Source organism: Tursiops truncatus, chromosome 21 (assembly GCF_011762595.2).
Source record: "Tursiops truncatus isolate mTurTru1 chromosome 21, mTurTru1.mat.Y, whole genome shotgun sequence".
In the NCBI taxonomy this organism is placed as follows: Eukaryota; Metazoa; Chordata; class Mammalia; order Artiodactyla; family Delphinidae; genus Tursiops; species Tursiops truncatus.
The window spans coordinates 33,839,381-33,861,695 of NC_047054.1; the positions used below are offsets into that span (position 1 = coordinate 33,839,381).

General features: G+C 48.3%; 1 protein-coding gene across 9 annotated transcripts in view; it reads left to right on the forward strand.

The window, feature by feature from the left end:
• CSGALNACT1 (chondroitin sulfate N-acetylgalactosaminyltransferase 1) overlaps positions 1-22,315 on the forward strand; it is a 322,625-nt gene that overhangs the window by 269,411 nt on the left and 30,899 nt on the right. For all 9 annotated transcript variants that reach the window (XM_073798689.1, XM_033848803.2, XM_073798688.1 and 6 more), the window contains one exon: positions 11,534-11,750. In XM_073798689.1, coding sequence (XP_073654790.1) covers positions 11,534-11,750 — 217 coding nt within the window. The remainder of the gene's footprint in view (positions 1-11,533; positions 11,751-22,315) is intronic.

The following is a 22,315-nucleotide window of genomic DNA, read 5'->3' on the forward strand; positions in this document are numbered from 1 at the left end:
TACCAGAATATCAAGAATCCTGGTCTCATACAGATGGCCAAAAGGCACATGAAAAGAGCTCAACATTGCTAATGATTAGAGAAATGCAAATCAAATCTACAATGAGGTATCACCTCACACCAGTCAGAATGGCCATCATCAAAAAGTCTACAGATAATAAATGCTGGAGAAGGTGTGGAGAAAAGGGAACCCTCCTACACTGTTGGTGGGAATGTAAATTGGTGCAGCCACTATGGAAAAACAGTATGAACGTTCCTTAAAAAACTAAAAATAGAACTACCATACGACCCAGCAATCCCACTACTGGGCATATACCCTGAGGAAACCATAATTCAAAAAGAGTCATGTACCACAGTGTTCATTGCAGCTCTATTTACAATAGGCAGGACATGGAAGCAACCTAAGTGTCCATCATCAGATGAATGGATAAAGAAGATGTGGTACATATATACAATGGAATATTACTCAGCCATAAAAAAGAATGAAATAATGCCATTTACAGCAACATGGATGGACCTAGAGATTAGCATACTAAGTTAAGTCAGAGAAAAAGACAAATATCATGATATCACTTATATGTGGAATCTAAAAAATGATACAAATGAACTTATTTACAAAACAGAAATAGACCCACAGACACAGAAAACAAACTTACAGTTACCAAAGGTTGGAAAGGAGGGGAGGGATAAATTAGGAGCTTGGGATTAACATATACACACTACTATATGTAAAATAGATAACCAACAAGGACCTACTGTATAGCACAGGGAACTATACTCAATATTTTATAATAACCTATAATGGAAAAAAATCTGAAAAAGAATATATGTATGTGTGTGTGTGTGTGTATATATATATATATATATATATATATATATATATATATATGTATGTATGTATGTATAACTGAATCACTTAGCTGTACACCCAAAACTATAACAACATTGTAAATCAACTATACTCCAATAAAAAAATAAAATTAAATAAATTAAATTAAAAAAAATGAAGAATCCTGGTCTCTGGGTCCACAGTGACTTATAAAGAATGAGTTATTGGATCCAGCTTCCAAGCATATTTGATGCCATTGTGTTGATATATAGCACAGCAAGAGGAGGGCTTGCCCAAGCCCGGACCCATCTGACTGAGAGCAATGATGCAGTCAATGACGAATGGGGCAAAGGGACATGATGTCATAGTATTGATAATAATAGTAATGACGTCGTTATTGTTATTACCACTGCTGACATCACCGAGTGCTTCCTGGGTACCAGGCATGTTTACATGTGTTAATTTATTTAATCTTCACAACATCCATATAAAGAAATAGGGCTGTATTTTTATTGATCCCGTTTCTTAAAGATGAGGAAAGTGGTATCAATGAATCAATCCATAATACGTTATCTCAATCTTCAAAAGTGAGTCTTGAGACGGACTTTTCTGATATACTTTGGACAGTTATTGTCTTTCTGAAGTATCTTTACTGATGTTTTTCTGTTCTCAAAAGTCAATCTCAAAAAGAAAGGAAGAACAGAAAAGAAAGAAGACTTGTAAACATCCTTTTGAAGGTGAGGTTGATCAACCTTTAAGAGCTTGGGCATGACAGGCTCTTGGATTCACAGCCATCCTGCCCGTCACCCTGTGAGCAGCATGTCATTTGTAATGTGGAACAAGTTACTCACTTACCTTCTGGAAAGGCCTCCATTCTCCCGTCTGTAAAAGGACGTGGTAAAGGGCGGACCCTCTGGAAGCCTCCTTCGAATCGAGGTGGTAGTTGTGAACGTGGTCTGAGCAGCCACGAGCAGGCACAGCTGTTTGGGCGGCGTGGCCTCTGCTTCGGGGTGAGCTGGACGAGTGGTCGTGTACACACAGCTCACGGTCCCCAGAAAAACGGCGAGGTCACACATGCCCTGCTCTCTGACCCTTAACCCCTGTGCATCGCTGCTGCTGTATCTTGAGTTGCTGCTTTTCCCACATCCTGGACGTGCCGTCTGCAGCTGGTGGGAAGCGTGATAACGGCGTCGGAATTCCTGTCCCCGGGTTTGCTCTGGAGCCTTGAGACCCCCTCCCTGGTCCCCTCTCCAGGCCCCTCAGACTCTGCTCAGTCGGGCAGCGTCGCTCTGTGTGGCTTCCACGTTGGTTCCCTAGAGGGAGGAGAAGGGTGCATCCCCTGAGACCCCGTCCCCGCAGAGTGAGAGCTCGGGTGGGGTTGCGGTCTGTCCTCCCAGTGTGGAAGCCTGGCCTCCTCGGGAGCCCACTTTTCCACGAAACCTAAACGTCCTCAGGAGCCTTTTCCCGTGACTCCGCTGTCACTTCTGACCTCGGCCCCTGAGCTGCGGATGCTCACTTGGCCCGATTTCCCCCCCTCCGATCCTGCATTGCCTTCGGCTCTCCCCCGCACCCTCGGCCGGACCCCAGTGAGTCCCCTCGGCCACTTTCTTCGCGGTGCCGACCCCCTGGCCCTGCACGTGTGTCCTGCAGAGCCGGACTGGATCCGCAAGTCCTGTCTCCCCGTCCTTGCTCTGCTCCTCCTGCTGCCGGGGACAGTCCCCTCGTGCACGTGCTCTGTCGGGGCTCATGGGGGCCCCCTGTGCCCTCGTGCCCAGCTGTGGGCCCCTCTCACCCTGCCTCGTGCCGCCCCTGCTCTCCCGTGTCGCTCCTAACCCCGGTTCTCAGCCTGGCCTTCCTCCTGCTGCAGGAGAAACTGGACATTCGTCCTCGTGCTTCCTTGAGTTCCTCATCCCACCCCTGTGTGGTCCGCACCCCGCTGGCCTCCTGCCCTGTGCTGGGGGGTAGGTTGCCCCCTCTCTGTCCCTGGCCCTTCCCTGGATGGGGTCCCACCGGGGCCCCACCCCTCCTTCCATCCGTGTGTCCTCGTGATCTGTTTCTGTTTGCTTCTTTCTCTCAGCGCGTGACGGACTTGTTCTTTCTACTTTTCAAGTCCTTCATGAAGGACTTGAAGGACTTTCCAACCCTCTGAGTTCCTCTGGCTGCCACTCTGCTGGGTCCACCCCTTCTTACCCAGCACCTCCCCACCCCACCTGCCTTCTGCGCCACAGAAACAGAGCTCTGGCTCCCGTGGAGCTCAGCTATGGGGGGGCACAGGGGCGAGGAGGGTGAACACCCTCAGGTAACGGGCGGCGACGGCGCTAGAACAGGGCGCGTGGAAGAGGGGACCGAGGGGGACGAGAGACGGCCTCGTGGAAGAGGTGCATCTGGGTCGAGACCTACAAGGGGGGAAGGATCCGGCGGTGCCCAGCCTGGGGAGGCATCCCAGGCAGAGGCGGAGGAAAGGGCAAAGGTCCTGGCGCAGGAAGGAACTTGACAACTTCCGGGAAACAGAAGCAAGATGATTTCCTCACCTAGCTCACTCCTGCCCCTCGACCTCTCATCCTCTTTCAGATTTGCTCCAGACCCTGTCGCTTCCGGGAACGTCATGGCCGGGGCCACCGTTGGGCCGCTTGCCATCCAGTGGGCTTGCGCCGTCCTCATCTTACTTGACCTTGATGCAGCAGCGGGCGCTGAGCTGCCCTGGCCCACCGTGAGCTTCCCTGCCGCCCCGTCCTGTGCCTGACCTGGCAGCCTCCCTGCTGGCTACGCAGCACCGGCCTCTGGGGCCCCTCTTCTCACTCTCTACACTTCCGCAGCCCCCCAAACGCTGGGGCATCTCACTCTGCAAAGGGCCTGTCTGCTGAGCTTCAGACACAAGCTCCTCAAGTCAGCATTTCAGACCTTTAAGCCTCACCTGCAGCTCACTCCCCTCGCCTGCCCTCTCACCTCTAACCGGTTCTCTCCAGCCTTTGCCACTTGCCCTCCTCTCTCTGGCGCTGTCTCAGCTTCCTGCTGAGTCACAGGGTTTCTTCCCTCAGTGCTCTGATCTCACCCCCATCTTCCATCCACACCTCTGTCAGGCGATGGCACTAACGCCACTTCCCCTCTCCTGAGCTCGGGGAGGGTTTGCTCCCTAGGAGGCCCTGGTGGCCAGCGTGCTGTGCCCTTACCTCACTGCCCAGCTTCACCTCCTGCACCTGCCTCTTGTGCCCCAGCCTGGCTGAACTGCTGCAAGTTTGCCAAACATAACAAGTTGGTTTTGTTTGTTCAGTATCTTTGTTATCTTTCCGTGGAATGTTCTCTCTGATTTTGTAGTCTTGGCAAACGCCCAGTCTCCAGTTCTGGTGAAATATCGTCTGTCAGCGTGTCCACACCCTCAGCAGGTGGAGACGCCCTCCTTTCTGCTCCTTGCACCGTGGGCAGACTCTCAGGTGCTTAGCATGTTATATGTGCCTCTTTGGTTTACCTGTCTGCTTTCTCTCTAGAATGTGAATTCTGAGAGCACAGTGATTTTCTTTTTTAATCTTTAATTTATTTTTGGCTGCATTGTGTCTTCACTGCTGCATGTGGGCTTTCTCTAGTTGCGGCGAGTGGGGGCTACTCTTTGTTGCGGCGTGTGGGCTTCTCATTGCGGTGGCTTCTCTTGTTGCGGAGCACGGGCTCTAGGCATGTGGGCTTCAGTAGTTGCAGCACATGGGCTCGGTAGTTGTGGCGTACGGTCTTAGTTGCTCCACGGCATGTGGGATCTTCCCGGACCAGGGCTCGAACTTGTGTTCCCTGCATTGGCAGGCAGATTCTTAACCACTGTGCCACCAGAGAAGTTCCCACAATGATTTTTTTTTTTATTACAACCCTCTTTATATCTCTAATGGAGAACACAGTCCATGGTGAATGATACCCATAAGGAAAATCAATAACGATAAAAATAACCATGTCATGTGACTATGAATTGTGCATGGCTGGTGGTACACCTGGTGAGGAGCCCAGCCCGCTGCTACGCTGGGATCATAACACGTCTTCGCTTCCCACTTAGTATCAGGTACATGATTGTCTTCATGGAGATGATCTGTAGCTTTGTGGGGAAAAGATGGCTCTGAAAAGAAGTCGACTGCCAGTATCAGTGATGAAGTAAGGAGCAACCCTCAGTAAGTGAGGTTCTTAGAAATTCTTGATGGATTAAGAACTAAGTGTTGGAGCCCGTGCTCCACAACAAGAGAAGCCACTGCAGTGAGAAGCCCACGCAACGCAATGAAGAGTAGCCCCCGCTCGCCACAACTTAGAGAAAGCCCGCACGCAGCAACGAAGACCCAACGTAGCCAAAAATAAATAAATAAAAATAATTTTTTTTAAAAAAAGTAGCAAGTGTTGAGTTTGTCTGCATGGATCTACAGCATGAACAAATGCAATAAATAGGAATAAAAAAGGGGATTCATGAATTGTTTCAGCAAGGACATCAGTCGGTGCAGCCGTTTCTTATCAATAGAAATGTTTAGTGAAAGTTAGTGGGGATGAACCTGAGTCAGGACGAGTACAGAAGCGGCTGTGAGCTGATGCCCTGTGATGCAGGAGAAACAAGGTGTGTGGGCGTCCCGTAACCTGGCAGAGGAGGAAAGCTGTAAAGTGGTTACTTTTTACTGTCTTTATGGGGAGAATTATTTACATTGTGGTCTCTGAGCATTTGGGGATTCACGGCAGTCTTCCGCAAATGTCAAATGTCTGCTACTTTCCCTAAGAAAATAGAGCTGACAACAGACGGCACTGTGATGATGTCTTGTTATCCCACGTGGCCTGAGAGTGAGACGTTTCATCTAAGTGGAATTCTCTAGATAACTGAAGCACCACAATAGTTGAAAATTACCGTTGTGAAATAAAATCTTTCTCAGGTATGTCCCAGTTTCTCTTCTGAACAGACTAAGGAGATTAGGCTCCTACGCTGATGTCTTCAAAGGCAGTTTTCATGGGTGGAGTTTTTTTTTTTTTTTTCTTTATATTAGATGATCCCAGACATTTCTGTTAAATTAAAAAAAATAATAACATTCTGTCTCCCCCTGCTGTTAGGAGGTGACCTGTCACTACTTACTACTGTCAGCATTTCTGCCTGTTACACCTTTTCTTTCCACATATACTCTCCTTTTTCTGGAAATTTTTTTTTTCATGAAAATCCCCCCCCTTTTCAAAATTTACTACTTTTAATGTGTTGTAGACTCTGAACTCAGATAATTGTTATTTAGCAGCTGTTAGAGCTACGGGTTAAAAAAGAGAAAAGCTCCAAGGGGGCCTGTAAGGGTTATCCGAGGGTAGAGGAGCTATGAACTGTGGTTTTTACCACAGACCTTATGTCGTTTGTCTGACTTCTCAGACGCTGCTGCGTCTTCCTTTGCTCTGAGGGGTTCATGTTGGGTATGGAAGACGACCTCGAGGGAGGAAACAGCTTCCCTGGGTCTCGATGTACTCGTCTGTAAAATGAGAGGCTGGACTAGACCATGTCTGGGGGCACATGTGTCACGGGCCAGGAGAGCAGCTCCACACAGAGGTGTTTAAGCTCTCAGATCCGCGTGCCTGGAGGAGCGAGCGATCACTTAGGATTGAGAAAGTCTGGGAATCTTCCCAGGGGAGGAGGGTCCTGTTTAGAAGGGGTGAGGGGGGACCGGTGGGGACCTGTGTCTTGAGAAAGTGCCAGGCCTTTTCACAGGACAGCAGTTATTGTGGTAAAATACACATAACGTAAAATTCACCACTTTAAGCTTTTTTTCTTTTGGCCACACTGCGCAGCTTATGGGATCTTAATTCCTCAACCAAGGATTGAACCCGCGCCCTCCGCAGTGAGAGCATGGAGTCCTAACCACTGGACCACCAGGGAATTCCCTATTTTAACCATTTTTAGGTGTACAGTTCATTGGCATTAAGTACACTCACATTGTGTGTAACTGTCATCCCCACGCATTTCTAGAACTTTTTCATTATGTCGGACTGAACTCCGTGCCCATTAAACGCTAAGTCCCCTCCCCCGTCCCAGCCTCTGGTGAGCCCCAGTCCACTGCCTGTCTGTGAATTTGACCACTTTAGACTCCTCGTACGAGGGGGTTCATACAGTCTCTGTCCTTTTCTGTCTAGCTGACTCCACTTAGCTCGTGTTTTCGGGTCCATCCATGCTGTAGCATGTGTCTGAATGCCATTCCTTTTTAAGGCTGAGTAACATTCCGTTGCATGTATAGACCACGCTTTGTCCATCCATTCACCTCTTCATGGAGGTTTGAGTTGTTGCCACGTTTGGCTGCTGTGAATGATGCTGCTGTGAACATGTGTGTACAAGTGTCTGTTCAAGTGTCTGTTTTCAGCTCTTTTGGGTGCACACCCAGAAGCGGAATGGCTGGGTCAGATCATAATTCTGTGTTTAACTTTTGAGGGAACTGCCAGGCTCTTTCCATAGCTGCACCATTTAACATTCCCACCAGCGTTACACTTTCGGTTCCAATTTTTCCAGGGGGAAGAGTAGTTGTATATGCTACATGCTCGACGTAAACCCAGTTTCATGTGAGGCAGGGGCAGGACGTACAATTAGGACAGGAGTCGGGAGCCAGATGAGGGAGGGTTTGAAGGCTTGGCTGTAGTATTGGTGCTTTGCTCTCTGGGCTGTGAGAAGCTGCGGGGCTTCTGAGCTGGGCCAGAGCAGGAGTAGAGTGATGCTATAGGAAGCTAAGGGCCCCAGGGTATGTGCAGGATGGACCGGGCCCTGGAAGTGGGGCAGGGGTGTCAGAGGTGGCAGGTGTCTAGCTGGGGGACCTGGGCTCCATGCGGGAAGGTAGGAAAGGCGGGGATGAAAGTGGAGACACCTCTGGGCTCAGCAGTGCAGCACTGGCCGCAGCCATGTCCACTCGTCCTGAGTGAGGGTGGGGACGTGAGGGCGGGGACCTTCGGCATCATGATTTCTGAGGTCCTTAAGTGGAAGGCAGGATGGAGGGGGTCACGTCCGCATCTGGTAAGCTCCTCACCTACTGAAGGAGCAGACATTTGCAGCAGACCGAGGAGCTGTATCTTGGATTCCTGGAGGTGTCCCCATCTAGTTGTTGGTCCTGGGGCCTGGACCCCTGGAGGAGAGCAGGTCAAGCACGGGTCTGCCGGCACAGGGAGCAGAAACAGCAAACTCACAGGAAGGTCGGCACCTAGTGGCGGAAAGAGGGAAAAGGCGTTAGACTAAGCTCTAAGCCAGCTCCAGAGTCCTTATTTATTTATTTATTTATTTATTTTGCGGTACGCGGGCCTCTCACTGTTGTGGCCTCTCCCATTGCGGAGGACAGGCTCCAGACGCGCAGGTTCAGTGGCCACGGCTCACGGGCCCAGCTGCTCCGCGGCATGTGGGATCTTCCCGGACCGGGGCACAAACCTGTGTCCCCTGCATCGGCAGGCGGACTCTCAACCACTGCGCCACCAGGGAAGCCCAGTCCTTATTTTGATCTTTAATTTGCATAGTGGATAAGAATGATACTGCCCTATAAAATATTACTAGGGAGGTATTCGCATGGCCAACCTGCTTTGCCTTTGTCATTGTGCGTGCAGCTCGTTGGCTGAAAACCCGATCCTGCCACGGTGCTTCTGCTCCCTTTCTCTCAGAGGGAGGCTGTCCGAGTTTCCACCTCTGAAGGTTTCCAGGAGGCGCGGGCTTTGTTTAGGTGCTGTCCTTATGTCACAAGGAGGCTGGGGTGGGGGGACGTACCTGTGGGTGTGGTGGACGAGGGCTGGTGCTGGGTTCTGGTGGACACAGGCTGCAAGAGAGCTTTAAGTAACTTATTTAAAATAGATAGGATTAAGGGATCTAAAATCAGGTTTATAAGACATAATGAATTGAATTAGGCAGAGTAGGGGGAAATATGCTAAAAAGTTGCTGATGTAATAGCTGTTTCAAGGCACAGGATGCGGGTGATGCCGACAAAGCAGCTGGAGTTGTGGCTGAGATCAGCCTGGTCCACTGGCTCCTGGTGGTCCCGGAGGCGTTGGGGGAGGATGTGTCCGGGAACCAGGAAGGCAGGCTGCTCCTGTCCCCCGGGATGCTGGTGCGGCTCCCTGCAGGCATGGTCGTAGGAATCATTATTAATAAGGACTGCTGTGTTCTCTGGTTCTTTATAAATGCACGCCCATCTCTTGAGACAGGCGCATACCTGCATCTTCAAATCTGTGGATTTAGATGTTAAAAGTTAATGATTCTGATCCTGGTGCTGAGAAAGAAAATGACTCCAATTCTGAGAAGCCATCCCGGCCCGCATACTTGCTATCTGCAGGTTCAGCTGTAGCAGCCTTGCGCGGGGGTAGCCGTGGAGAGCAGGGGTACTTGCCGGCCCCGGGTCACAGCTGTGTTTCCGTCCAGCAGAGATGCTGTTAACTGAGCCGACTGCTTCCTGACTCAGCCCCACCTCACCTGGGCCCCTGGGAGCTGGTGGCTGCCCAGCTGCTCTGGTGGGCAGCAGAGGTGGGAAGAGCCCATGTCCTCTGAGAGGACCAGTTGCCTGAAAGGGTGAACAGGCTTCGAAGGGAGCCACTTCACGTTTTCAGAGGCATCCTCCGAGCCTCGTGAGATGTGCCCCTCCCTTCTCCCATGAGTGGTCCCGGTGGGGATGCTGGGACCTCGTCCCAGCAGGAGCTCGGCAGACCTTCTCTCAGCTTCCCTGACCTGCACTGGGGAGCCCAGGGGGCTTCAGGAGGGAGCTCTGCCCCATCCTTGTAGCCCTGCGCCCAGGTCCTCGAGTCCCCGAGCCGCCGGTGTTGGGCTGTGTGTGTGAGCCTCTGGGCGGTGGCAGGTGAGGCCCCCTGGAAGATTCGCAGCCCAGGCTCCTCTCTGCGGCCCTGGAGGGAGATCAGAAAGGCCGCAGAGCCAGGGGTGTGGGGTGAACAGCTCCTGGAACGGGAAGAACAGAGACGTTTGTGCAGCAGACCTGTGGCCCCCACAGAAGAGAGGAGAGCAGGGGTGAGGATGAAAAGAGAAGGGCTCAGAGAGGCCTGGAAACCAGCGAGCCCAGGAGGATGCCTTCTGTGGAGTCGCCTTTGTAGCTACTCAGGGCCCAGGGTGCGTCCCAGCCAAAGTAGGGACTCAGAGGACGAGAAAGAGAAAACCTGGCCAGTCAAGAGAAGAGAGACGAGGACTCTTCTCTGGTGACTTGTCGAACTGGATGGGTTTTTCTGCCGGTAGGAAAACACCCACAAGCCCAATGACACGGGGAGGTGTGGAACTTAGGCCCCAGGGGTTGGTTGGCTCCTGAGGCGGGGATGTTCCATCTGGTCAGGACTGCGGAGCCTCATCCCGTCTTTGAGCGAAACGCTGGGTCACACGGTCCGCCCAGCAATGAGACAGTGGAGTTCCAGTGATGGCGACACTTGGGGGGCCCATCGTCGCCCCAAGTAGGCTGGCTCTGAGGTGCTGGCTGTGCTGCTTCCCAGAGGGGAAGTTACGCAAGACGTGCACCTGCCGCTGTACTGGTACTGTACATGCCGTGTGCTTTAGTGCTTCCGGAAGCTTCCTTGGGGCCACATGACCCATGGGAGCGGCCCGAGTGGCTCCCAGTGCCCCGAATGGACCACTGTGGTCACTTCCTATGAAATGGCTGTCGTTTCTCAGAGATCGTTTTAACACACTTCTTAAATTAAATATAATATTAAAGTATGTATCTTATCATATTGTAGAAATGTAGATAAATAGCAGAAAAGAAAAAACACATAACCCTTCTCCACAGCACAGCCAGTCTTATTTTGACATATTTCCTTACAGTCCTTTTTTAAATACCTCTGAATAGTATAAATGCAGCTTTGTATCCAACGTTGCAAACTTTTTTTTTAACATCTTTATTGGAGTATAATTGCTTTACAATGGTGTGTTAGTTTCTCCTTTATAACAAAATGAATCAGTTATACATATACATATGTTCCCATATCTCTTCCCTCTTAGGTCTCCCTCCCTCCCACCCTCCGTATCGCACCCCTCTAGGTGGTCACAAAGCACCGAGCTGATCTCCCTGTGCTATGCGGCTGCTTCCCTATAGCTATCTATTTTACATTTGGTAGTGTATATATGTCCATGTCCACTCTCTCACTTTGTCACAGCTTACCCTTCCCCCTCCCCATATCCTCAAGTCCATTCTCTAGTAGTTCTGTGTCTTTCTTCCCGTCTTACCCCTAGGTTCTTCGTGACTTTTTTTTTATTTTCTTAGATTCCATATATATGTGTTAGCATACGGTATTTGTCTTTCTCTTTCTGACTTACTTCACTCTGTATGACAGACTCTAGGTCCATCCACCTCACTACAAATATCTCAATTTCGTTTCTTTTTATGGCTGAGTAATATTCCATTGTATATATGTGCCACATCTTCTTTATCCATTCATCCGATGATGGACACTTAGGTTGCTTCCATGTCCCGGCTATTGTAAATAGAGCTGCAATGAACATTTTGGTACATGACTCTTTTTGAATTACAACATTACAAACTTTTTGCCATGTGTTTTTTTGAGGTCTTCATAACCGATTTTTAAATTGATGGTATTTTCATTTCTTTTGCTATTTAAGTGGGAGCATTTTGAGTTTTCTAATAAGTATTAGGTGTGGAGATTTAATCTTAATTTTTTAAAGTAAGGCATTTTGTGCTAGCTCTTGGCTATTAAAAACACTCAGCAGCCATGGTTAATTTTTAGAACTGTCTCTCCTTGTGTCTGTTAACAGGCATCTACCGCACAGAAAAGGATAAAGGCACTTTGTACGAGCTCACTTTCAGAGGAGACCACAAGCACGAGTTCAGACGCCTTGTCTTGTTCCGACCGTTTGGCCCCATCATGAAGGTGAAGAAGGAGGATTTGAACATGGCCGGCACGCTGGTCAATGTCATCGTCCCACTGGCCAGGAGGGTGGACAAGTTCCGGCAGTTCATGCAGAATTTCAGGTGGGCCTGTCGGCACGTGTGTGTGAAACACTGATAGCCCATCCCGTCCCTCCCTGGTCCCTGCCCAGCATGAAGGCCCCTGTCTCTCCCTGTTCGACTCTATTTTCTTCCTGTAAAGTTTATCGTTGTATCTGCCTTTCCCTAAAGCAATTAGAAAGCTGCCAGATAACCGGATTTACCTTCAGAAGCGAAGGTTAGGAGGACTGGGTTTTCATCGGGATCTGTAGGGTCACGCCTGCTGGCCTCCATTCTGACTGCAGTTGGGGGACCACGAGGCCGTGCTGTCCCCTCACTGGACTGGGCCCCTCCCAGCCTCCGAAAGGCCGGCACCCGCGTGGCCGTGGGTCTGTGTGCTCGGCTGCAGCCTGGCTTCCTTTGGTGTCCTGCCCTGGCAGTGGCTGGAATGCATTCAGTCAGAGTCTTTTTTATTTTAACCTGTGTCTCCTCGGAGATTACATGTAAAATTATGCCGAGAAGCCTCCCAGCACTCATTTTTGTAGCTACTCAAGAAGATTTAAGCGGGTTTTATGTTCCGATGCGGTGTGTAGTTTTTACACGTGTCTTCAAGCTCCTGACGGTGCGGTGTCGGATCTTACACTCTTGCGGACGACACTCATGCGCTGCTTGAGGTCAATCGGCCAGCTGACTTAGCCAGCTTATTCTGAAGATAGAACGTCATGTGTGCCTAGTGATAAATATTGGAAGATCAAACTTATTTTTAATCTTTTATCATTAAATTCACTTTATTAAAAGCCAGTAAGGCTCAGTATAAGGGTGTAGTTGATGCTTCTCAAAATTCTGGATAATGAACACGTTTGAAGAGTAACCCGTTTCTGGCCAGGCTTCAGAGATGGGAGTAAATGAAGTCCAGCACTTATGTATCTGGGTCCCTTTCTGTCTTGTAACCTCAGTCTGAATGTGTCCTTCAAGCAAAGATGACAGCTCCTCTCAAGATGGCCCTTCCCTCAAGATGGTCTCATTCCAGCTTCCAGAACCTTCTCCACTAGCATATTCAGGCCTGGAGATGATAACAGCTCTGCAGTCAGTAGGAGGGGATATTGCTCTCATCCCCGTGTCCTCCTTACACCCTATCATTAAGCTTTGTAAATAGGTCCTTAATACATCTTCTCCAACTAAAAAGAGTAACCCTTTTCTAGCTACATTTTAAGGTCAGAACCCAAGAGTCTTTGGGGGGCCCTCTGACCTGGTCTTCCGTGAGTTCAGAATCCCTCAGCGGCACTCCTGATACGGCTGTGTGCGTGTGGTGTGTGCGCATGCGTGCCAGGGCGAGCTGCAGCTCCGGGTAGAAAGCTCGTTGTTACTTGCACCTGAAATCTGCCTCCCTGTAATTTCTACCCAGTGGGTCTAGTTGTGGCCTTTGAAGCAATGGCTGCCTTTGTCTTCTCCGGGTTTGGGAGCTGGGCCTTCAGCATGACGTCCTGTGGAGTTGGCTGAGCTGATCTTCCCACACCCACACCCCATCAGTTTGGAGAACACCCCGGCGCACAATCCCACGACTGTTGGCAGCGCCCCTCTGGCTCTGGCCCTGAAGTGTCTGTGTGGCTGTGGCTCCCTTCAGCCCCCCCTGGGTGCGTCTGTGTCCCTCTTGCCTTCTCTTCGGACCGGCCGAGTGCACTGGCCGATGAAGCATCCATCCTGGGAGGACAGGCCAGGCCTGAAGGCAAACCCTGACTCCCAGCAGCCAGTGTGCCTGTTCCCAGGACAAGTTTATAGAAAGTTCCCTCGGCCAGGAAGCTGCCTGGAGCCTGGGGCAGGGCCCTGAGGTTGGCTTTAGCACACAGGCCGGTCGCTAGAGAGCTGAGCTTGGCGAGATGGTGCCCCCGCCGGAGGGCTGTCTGCTCAGGGGACAGCCAAGCCCTCCTTGCAGGACTCCGGAGCCTGGAAGAAGGATTCTCTTGGGTGCATATGACTAATTATTATGACTGATTATTGCCTTAGTGTCACAAGGATGGAAAGTAATTAACAGTAGGAACAAAATTAGAAGGGAAATATTGTTGAAAAAAGAAAAACCTTTACAAGTCTCCAAAGTGGAAGTGCTGAAATGAATGTCATTCTAGTTAATGTTTTAAAAACAAAAATCCAGGGGTCCTTTCTCTTGCCTGTCACTGTTCAGATACCTGCTATAGCAGGTGGGCAGGAGAGGGTGGTCAGGGAGACTGGTTCCTTGGGGACAAGGAGGGCCTGTGTGTGCACCGCACACTGGACCAGATGGAGGGATAAGAGGAACCTGGCTTCATGGAGAGAAGAATCTTAGTCCCACAGAGATAGAAATAGAGACCAGGACAGTGGGCCAAGAAAGGCTTTCCAGATGGAAGGCGCTTGAGCAGAGGCTGACAGGGGAGTCTGCTCCGTGGACCAGGGGCTTCTGAGCACGTTGAGGTCTCTGAAAAATTGGGATGATAGAGGGTACTCAAGCCTAGGGTATTTAATTCCGGGTCAGAACTTGGTAAAGGTGGCATTTCAAGTTGGCCAGCAGAGAATGCATTGTTCAGAGCATGGCTTTAGGACAACTAACCAAACAGCAGAAAAGATTTAATTCTGACTTTACACCAAAACCCAAAGTAACCTCTGGTCAATTAAATATTTAAATGCCATTAAATTGACCATAAGAGTATTGGGAGAAAATATAAGGGGCTAATTATTCAATATTTGATGTTGTCTTTATGAAGTCCTTTCCATTCCAAGAGTGGAAACTGTTAACTGTGGTTGGCACTGAATATGGAACTATGAGTGATTTTTATTTCCTTCTTTTGGATTCTCTCCGTTTTATAAATTTTTGTATTTTGTAAATTTTTATATAGTTAGCATTTTTTAATGTTTTCTTTAAAAATTCAACAAAATATATCTTTTTGCTTTTATAATTTAAACCTGACTTTTAAGTTTATAAAAGTGACATGTGGCTATTATGAGATGTTTAAACAGTAGAACACAACCAAAAGTAAATTATTTAAAAATTCACTTTTGGCCCTGCTTCCCTAAATTAGCCATTTTTAACATTAATTGAACATTCTAGGCACCTTTCTTTGCATATACACAGATAGAAAAATAACATGCTTGAAATGTAATTAAGCATGAGACATGCTATATGTTCTATTTTTAATTAAAGTATTAAATTTTACTTTACTTAAATTTATAGAAGAGAATCTGAAGTATAACAGAAGAAATTGCTGATCTTTGAGAAAATGTTTCTGTGCTATAAAAAATCCCTCTAAAATTAAAAAAGTGACTTTACAAACCAGAACATATTGGAATCATTATGTATTTTTACTCCATATTTTAGTTTTAGACTCTACATTGGTTGAAAAATTATAATAAGAAGAGGAGAGCAGCGCAGTTATATTTTCTCGCTCTCCTGGTCCCATCTCCCCATTTACTCTATCATTTTTTTTTTTCCTTTAAAGTACTTTTTTTTTTAACATCTTTATTGGAGTATAATTGCTTTACAATGGTGTGTTAGTTTCTGCTTTATAACAAAGTGAATCAGTTATACATATACATATGTTCCCATATCTCTTCCCTCTTAGGTCTCCCTCCCTCCCACCCTCCGTATCGCACCCCTCTAGGTGGTCACAAAGCACCGAGCTGATCTCCCTGTGCTATGCGGCTGCTTCCCAATAGCTATCTATTTTATATTTGGTAGTGTATATATGTCCATGCCACTCTCTCACTTTGTCACAGCTTACCCTTCCCCCTCCCCATATCCTCAAGTCCATTCTCTAGTAGTTCTGTGTCTTTATTCCCGTCTTGCCCCTAGGTTCTTCGTGACCTTTTTTTTTATTTTCTTAAATTCCATATATATGTGTTAGCATATGGTATTTGTTTTTCTCTTTCTGACTTACTTCACTCTGTATGACAGACTCTAGGTCCATCCACCTCACTACAAATATCTCAATTTCGTTTCTTTTTATGGCTGAGTAATATTCCATTGTATATATGTGCCACATCTTCTTTATCCATTCATCCGATGATGGACACTTAGGTTGCTTCCATGTCCAGGCTATTGTAAATAGAGCTGCAATGAACATTTTGGTACATGACTCTTTTTGAATTATGGTTTTCTCAGGGCATATGCCCAGTAGTGGGATTGCTGGGTCGTATGGTACTTCTATTTTTAGTTTCAACATTGTGAAAATGACTCTACTACCCAAAGCAATCTACAGATTCAATGCAATCCCTATCAAACTACCACTGGCATTTTTCACAAAACTAGAACAAAAAATTTCACAATTTGTATGGAAACACAAAAGACCCCGAATAGCCAGTGCAATCTTGAGAATGAAAAACGGAGCTGGAGGAATCAGACTCCCTGACTTCAGACTATACTACAAGGCTACAGTGATCAAGACAGTATAAAAACATAAAAACAGAAATATAGATCAATGGAACAGGATAGAAAGCCCAGAGATAAACCCACGCACATATGGTCACCTTATCTTTGATAAAGGAGGCAAGAGTATACAGTGGAGAAAAGACAGCCTCTTCAATAAGTGGTGCTGGGAAAACCGGACAGGTACATGTAAAAGTAGGAAATTAGAACACTCCCTAACACCATACATGAAAATAAACTCAAAATGGATTAAAGACCTAAATGTAAGGCCAGACACTATCAAACTCTTAGAGGAAAACATAGGCAGAACACTCTATGACATAAATCACTGCTCTATCATTTTTACCTCGTCACGGTTTGCAGCCCTTACACTTTGCATTGTAACCACAGTTCCTGTGTGTTAAGTGGATTTAGTGCATTCATCAGCTGTCCTCCAACAGCGGCTTCTTCATTCCTGAGGTTTGGGTTGTCTGGATTTCACGGTCAAGACATTTCTTCAAGAAGGGTCATGAGTGCTTGAGAATAGAATGTCTGCTTGTTATCTGCACAGTTTAAGGATGACGTGACTGGGCTTAAAACTCTGGATACACTTTCTTTCTTTAGGACCTTGTAGAGGTTCTTCTGCATCTGATGATACAGTGGTCTGATGATACCGTGGAGGAGTGTTAGGAAAGCTTTATTTTGTCTCTCCTGAAAATGACGGAAGAATGCTTTCCTTCGTTGCGAATCGTGATCACTTAATCAGCATATGTCTCACTCAGCTCAGTGCCTGTTGTTCTCTCTCCTGTAATTCAGTTTCCTTGTTTGTTTTGTGGATTCTTTCATTTCAGGGAACTTTTTCTGGTGTTCTAATTTTGAGTACTTCTCCTGCTTTGGATTTGATTTCTCTGCTTCTCAGACCCAGTTGTGCATCCCATAGGTTTTCTCCACTTACTAGCTTCTCTCTAGTTTTTAATGCATTAGTCTTTTATCTGCTTTCATGTAAGCCTTTCCTTTATGTGAGTAATCTGATTTTCAGATACATCTATTCTGTACCTTGCTGTTTCTAATTTACTTCTTCTGTTTCTTTTGATTATCACGTTATTTTTCTGAGCACAGAATGTGCTTCTTCATCATAATCTGTTATTTATATCATTTCCTCTTTGAACTTTTTTTATTGAATTCACATTTTTATTAAGAAAGTGTGAAACATTTGTAAGATGTTTTCTTCAATTGGAGTTATAGTTTCTCTCAGACTAGGTTTTGCTTTCAAGTTTTGAACACTTGCTTTCTGAATGCCCTCTCTTCCTTCCTTTAACTTTGCTGCTGTCCATCAGATGTGGCTGTCTGCTGTTTGTCTTCGTCCCTCTTGCGTGCGGCGTGCTTTCTGCCGCTCTGACGTTGTAGTGGTGGGTTGTCCTTGGCTGTCCCCCACCCTGACTGAGGGCTGTGTCACACTCCCAGCTGTATTTTGTGTTCTCCTCACGTTCTTCGTGGTCTGGAAGAGCAGCTGAAGGAGGAGACAGCTCCGCTGGCCTTTGTGCACCTTTCTTAGAGGCTCCAGATTCCTGCAGCCCCTCCGGGCCTTGGGGCGGGCGTGTGGTGGTACCAGCCTCACTCTACCTGGTTGTGGGTGGACCTTCGTCCTAAACGGTGGAGGGGGGATCCTTTGGCTCCCAGCAGGGGCCTCTGTTAAGGGCTGAGGCTAAAACGTCAGAGGGAATCGGCCCCCGTTCGTTTTCCTCTCTCATCTTACCCACCGGTTGTTTTCAGCTCTTTCCACTCCCACAGGTAAAAATGGGGAATAAAGATGAGGTTTTGGCCCTGTATTTGCTGGGTGGGCGGGGAGGGGTCTGGCTGTCAGTGCCCCTCGCCCCGGCTCCTCTTCCGGCTCTTACGAAGGATATTGACTTAATGCGATGCCTTTTCCCCTCTGGTCCTGCCACACCTGCCTCTTTGCGGGGGTTAGTTCACCGAGCATCATTAGGATGGCCCTGCTTCCTTCGCCACTTCCCACGCGATGTGGAGGGACCAGATACCCCACTGCGGCCGTCCCTGCGTGGAGACCCTGCCCCGGAGCCGGGGCCCCTGTCCCCCAGCCTTCTCGTCTGCTGCACACCTCCAGCCCCTCTTCTGCAACACTTGTGGAGCTGGAACCACGAGGCTACTGTGGACTCTTCCATTTCTCTCCTTGGCCTCCTCTTTGTGACGTTTAGGGCAGATTGTATCTCTTTTCTTGGCCTTTTGTTGGTGGCAAGATTTTTGCCATTTTCCACTATTTTGGGCACCTGGTTGCAATGGTCACCACTTGAGGTTATTTAAAACGTTATTCTCCCAGTGCATCTCCTTTAAAATGTAAACAACCTTTGCTCCGACACCATTTGGCTGAGGACTTTTACAAGTCACGTCATGCATCTGGGCGTTAGGATCTTCTGTAACATCAAAGTACTGGTCCACATGAGTCCCTTTCACCTCTGATGCTGGTTGTTAGGTTTTTTATTTCCCACTTCAGTATCAGTTTGCTAAGTATTCAGCTAGAAAAGACCCAAATGGCTAAGAATTATAACAAATATGTCTTCTTGGACAGAAGAAATCGATGTAGAGCCTGGAATCCCCCAGGGAGAGCAGGCCTGGTCGCAAGACACAAAGAGCTCTGGGGAAGGCTGGACCTGAGAAATCGCTCACTTCGGGTGATGGCTGGGCATGGGGTACCATCTGCAAGGACCAAGGACCAAGCTTTCCTGGCCCAGAACTGTGTCCGGGGTGGGGTGGACCCCGTGACAAAATTGATTCCTGGGTTTATGGAGTTCATGGCCTAAGGTATTTATGATGATTGCTCTTCTATTCTCATGATTATTAGAACCATCTCAACAAATCCTAAGAATTGTGTGTGTTTATAAAAAATACAAATTCCATAAAACCATTTTTATGAAGGTCAGTGGACAAGTACTCAGTGCGGAACAGGGGTGAAGTACACCTGGGCGCTGGGACTGAGGGGAGCAGTGCAACTTGTCAGAAACACCAGCTCTGAACCCCCTGGCAGGTAAGGGGGAAAGAGAAAAAGAAAGCCTAGTTTCCTTCAGCCTCAGTGCTTAATGAGAAGGAAGCTGCTATTTGTTGGGTGAGACAAGATTTTCCTAGCCCTAGACCCTAAGGGCCTTTATTTAAGAGGCCATGAACAAGAATGGGTGATGTTCTGGGATTTACAAGAAGTTAGGAGTCTAAGCACAGGGAGATCATCTTGGTGCTCTGTGACCGCCTAGACGGGGGCGGGGGGGGGGGGAATAGGGAGGGTGGGAGGGAGACGCACGAGGGAGGGGATATGGGGATGTATGTGTACGCATAGCTGATTCACTTTGTTATAAAGCAGAAACTAACACACCATTGTAAGCAATTATACTCCAATAAAGATGTAAAAAAAAAAGTTGGGAGGCTAAAGCTCCTCATAACTTGTCCCCTTCCTGAGTGGCAATGACACCCGGATGTGCCCCGAGGAGAGGTATGGACCCTCTGGTCAGTTGCTGTGGGGCTGCTTTGGGGCCTTCGTGCTCCGGGCTCCACTGTTGCTATGGAGATAAGATGGCGCTTTGCTCCAGCAGCCTCTTCCTCCCTTGCTCTCTGGTGGTCCTGATCCCTGGATGAGCCTCGCAGGCTCCACGTGCCATTTCCCCTCCCAGGACGGCTTTACGCGTGGCCAGGGGTAGAGGGGGAGCCCCCAGGAGAACTTGCTTCAGATTCAGTCCCCTTTGCCCAGTGTTGTGTTGCTTAAACCCCCCTCCCCCTCCTCCTTCTCTCTTTTTTAATCCCCTCATTCTGCCTTTCTTGAAACTATTCTCACGTTTGCTTTTTGGCTGCTTAGTTTCCCTTGGCATCTGGCTTATCGGTTTTAAGCTCATCTATTGTTTTATTGTGTACTTTGTTCGCAGTAGCAGGAGGAACCTCACGGTAACAAAACTATAGACGGTCTTAGTGTCTTTGTCTCTGAGCCTCTCCTAGAAAAAAAGGATTTCTATGGAAATGATTTTTTGTGATTTTCAAAGATCTTTCTCAGTTCATTCCAAGTTTGCTTGATTTTTATTCTGACTCCTTCCAACTGGACTGAGAACCCTTTTCCATGTTGCTGTGGGTCTTCTCAGACTTTGCTGGTTATTTCTGTTTTAATCTGTCCCTTTCTCCTTCCTCTGAAACTTCTCTTGTCCCTCCCTCGGCATTTATAACATTTAAAGGTAGTATCAGGGACATCTTTTACTTGAATTTTCTTCAGCAATTTTTAAAATCCTTTTCCTGCTTAGCGCCGTTAAGATGTTTTTGTGGACACTTCTGGATCTTTAAAAAACAGTGACTGTGGACTCTCTGAGACTGAAGTGGGGCTGCAGCGTGGGCTCAGCCGGCGTGTGTGCCGTGGACCAGCTGAGCCCTGCCGTGCGGTGTGCGGGGCCTCACCCGCAGGCTGCGATCCAGGAGGTGCTCGGTCTTCGTTGTGTTTCCCAGAAGGAAACCTAGCGTACCTTTCCCAGTACCGTCCTCCACCCCTGCCTCGCTCCACTAGCTTTCGTCAGGCAGCCCCTTCTCTGCTCAGACCCCAGTGTTGCACCCAGGAAAGTTTTATGGTTTACATGTTTGAGAAACACGAATCTACATCATTCACCTTATTTCCATAAAAGTTTCTCTGTGGGACCTGCTAAAAGTTGTTTGTCACTTCATTTGAGCCACAGATTATGTAGAAACATCCATTCAAGAGAAGAAAATGGTCAGTTGGCAATGGTGCCATTTGCTATTCTGAAACGTGCAACCAGGAGGGCAGGTCCCGATGGCTTGGTTGAGGGTCCCTGTTCACTCTCACATCTCAGCTTGTCAGATAACGGTGTCCAGGAGTTGTGTGTCACTTCAGCGTGGGCTGCAGGAGTGGGGAGAACCCACCAAAGCAAAAGAAGAATGTCATTTTCTAAAGCCTGATGATGACAGGCCCCCACCACTCTCTGTTCCCTCCTCCGTCCCTTTGTGCCTGAACACGTTTCTTCCTGGTGTCCTCAACGACCAAAGGGAGAGATGGTAGCCTGACAGGCTGTTATGTGTTATTTCATTTGCATGGGACATAATTAAAGCCTGAACAGGGTTTCTTCTCATACCTGATATACCTGAGTAGCAGATTGACTGAGAATAATCAGGACGTGATTTCCTTGCATCTGCGCCTTCTCAGCCAGGAGAGCCCTTTCCCTGGTCCTCTCCACCTGCGTGGCATCTACTCACCTGTCCAGGCTCGGCCTGGATGCTGCCTTGACCTTGGTACCCGTCCCCATCACCCATCAGAAATGAGTCACGTCTCCGCCGCACTCCCCTGGCTCATTAGACCTGTTACTGCCGTTATTCTGTCCCGCCTTGTCCTGTGCTCTTCAGATGCCCATTCCTTCCTGTCAAGTCCCTGACGCAGGAAGGGTGACCAGTTGTCCCAGCTTGCTTTGAGGTGTTTCCTGGGATGTGGACTTTCAGTGCTAAACCCTGGAGAATCCCAGGCAAACCTGGATGGTCCCCCTACGGGGCCATACACGATGATTCTTTTAAAATCTTACTCCAATGAGAATTACGCATCACACAACAAAGGGACTCAATAATGTTTGTCATTGAAACTGTGTTTCCACAGGCTACTCAGCCCAGGGTATAAGAACAGGTCCCGTAATTATGAGAAACATGGTTTTCCTGCTCTCTCTCACCTTCTGTGGCGAGATGTTCAGCCTCCTGTGCCCTCTGGTCTTTGTCCGACTTACCAGGGAGGTCTCACACAAGGTCAGATACACTTCAGCCTCCGCTAACTGCCAGGTCAGCTGCGTGGTGCAAACTCAGTGCTTCTCACAAGAACAGCATCGTTGGTCCTCACGGATGCCGAGGGGCTTTGGTGCTGCCATGCTCACTGCCAGCAGCATCTGTCCTCCACGTGGCCATGCCCACTACCCAGTTTTGTGCTGGGGTCCTGAGTGGTAGGACCAGAGCCGTGAGGCATCCTGGGTGCATCCCTCACCCTCGCCAAGGAAACCTGAGGTACCAATACCGGGCTGGTCCTGAGGGAAAGTGGGCTGCATGCCTAGGTGTGCAGGACATTGGAACCCCTTTTCTTACCTGTACAGGTAGGGTGTGAATGACAGTCAAGGGTTTCTTTCCACGGTGCGGTTGTACAGATTAGTAGCAGAACTCAGAGACCGTGACGTGCTCTCAGCCTCTTGGGAAATAAAAATATAGGTGT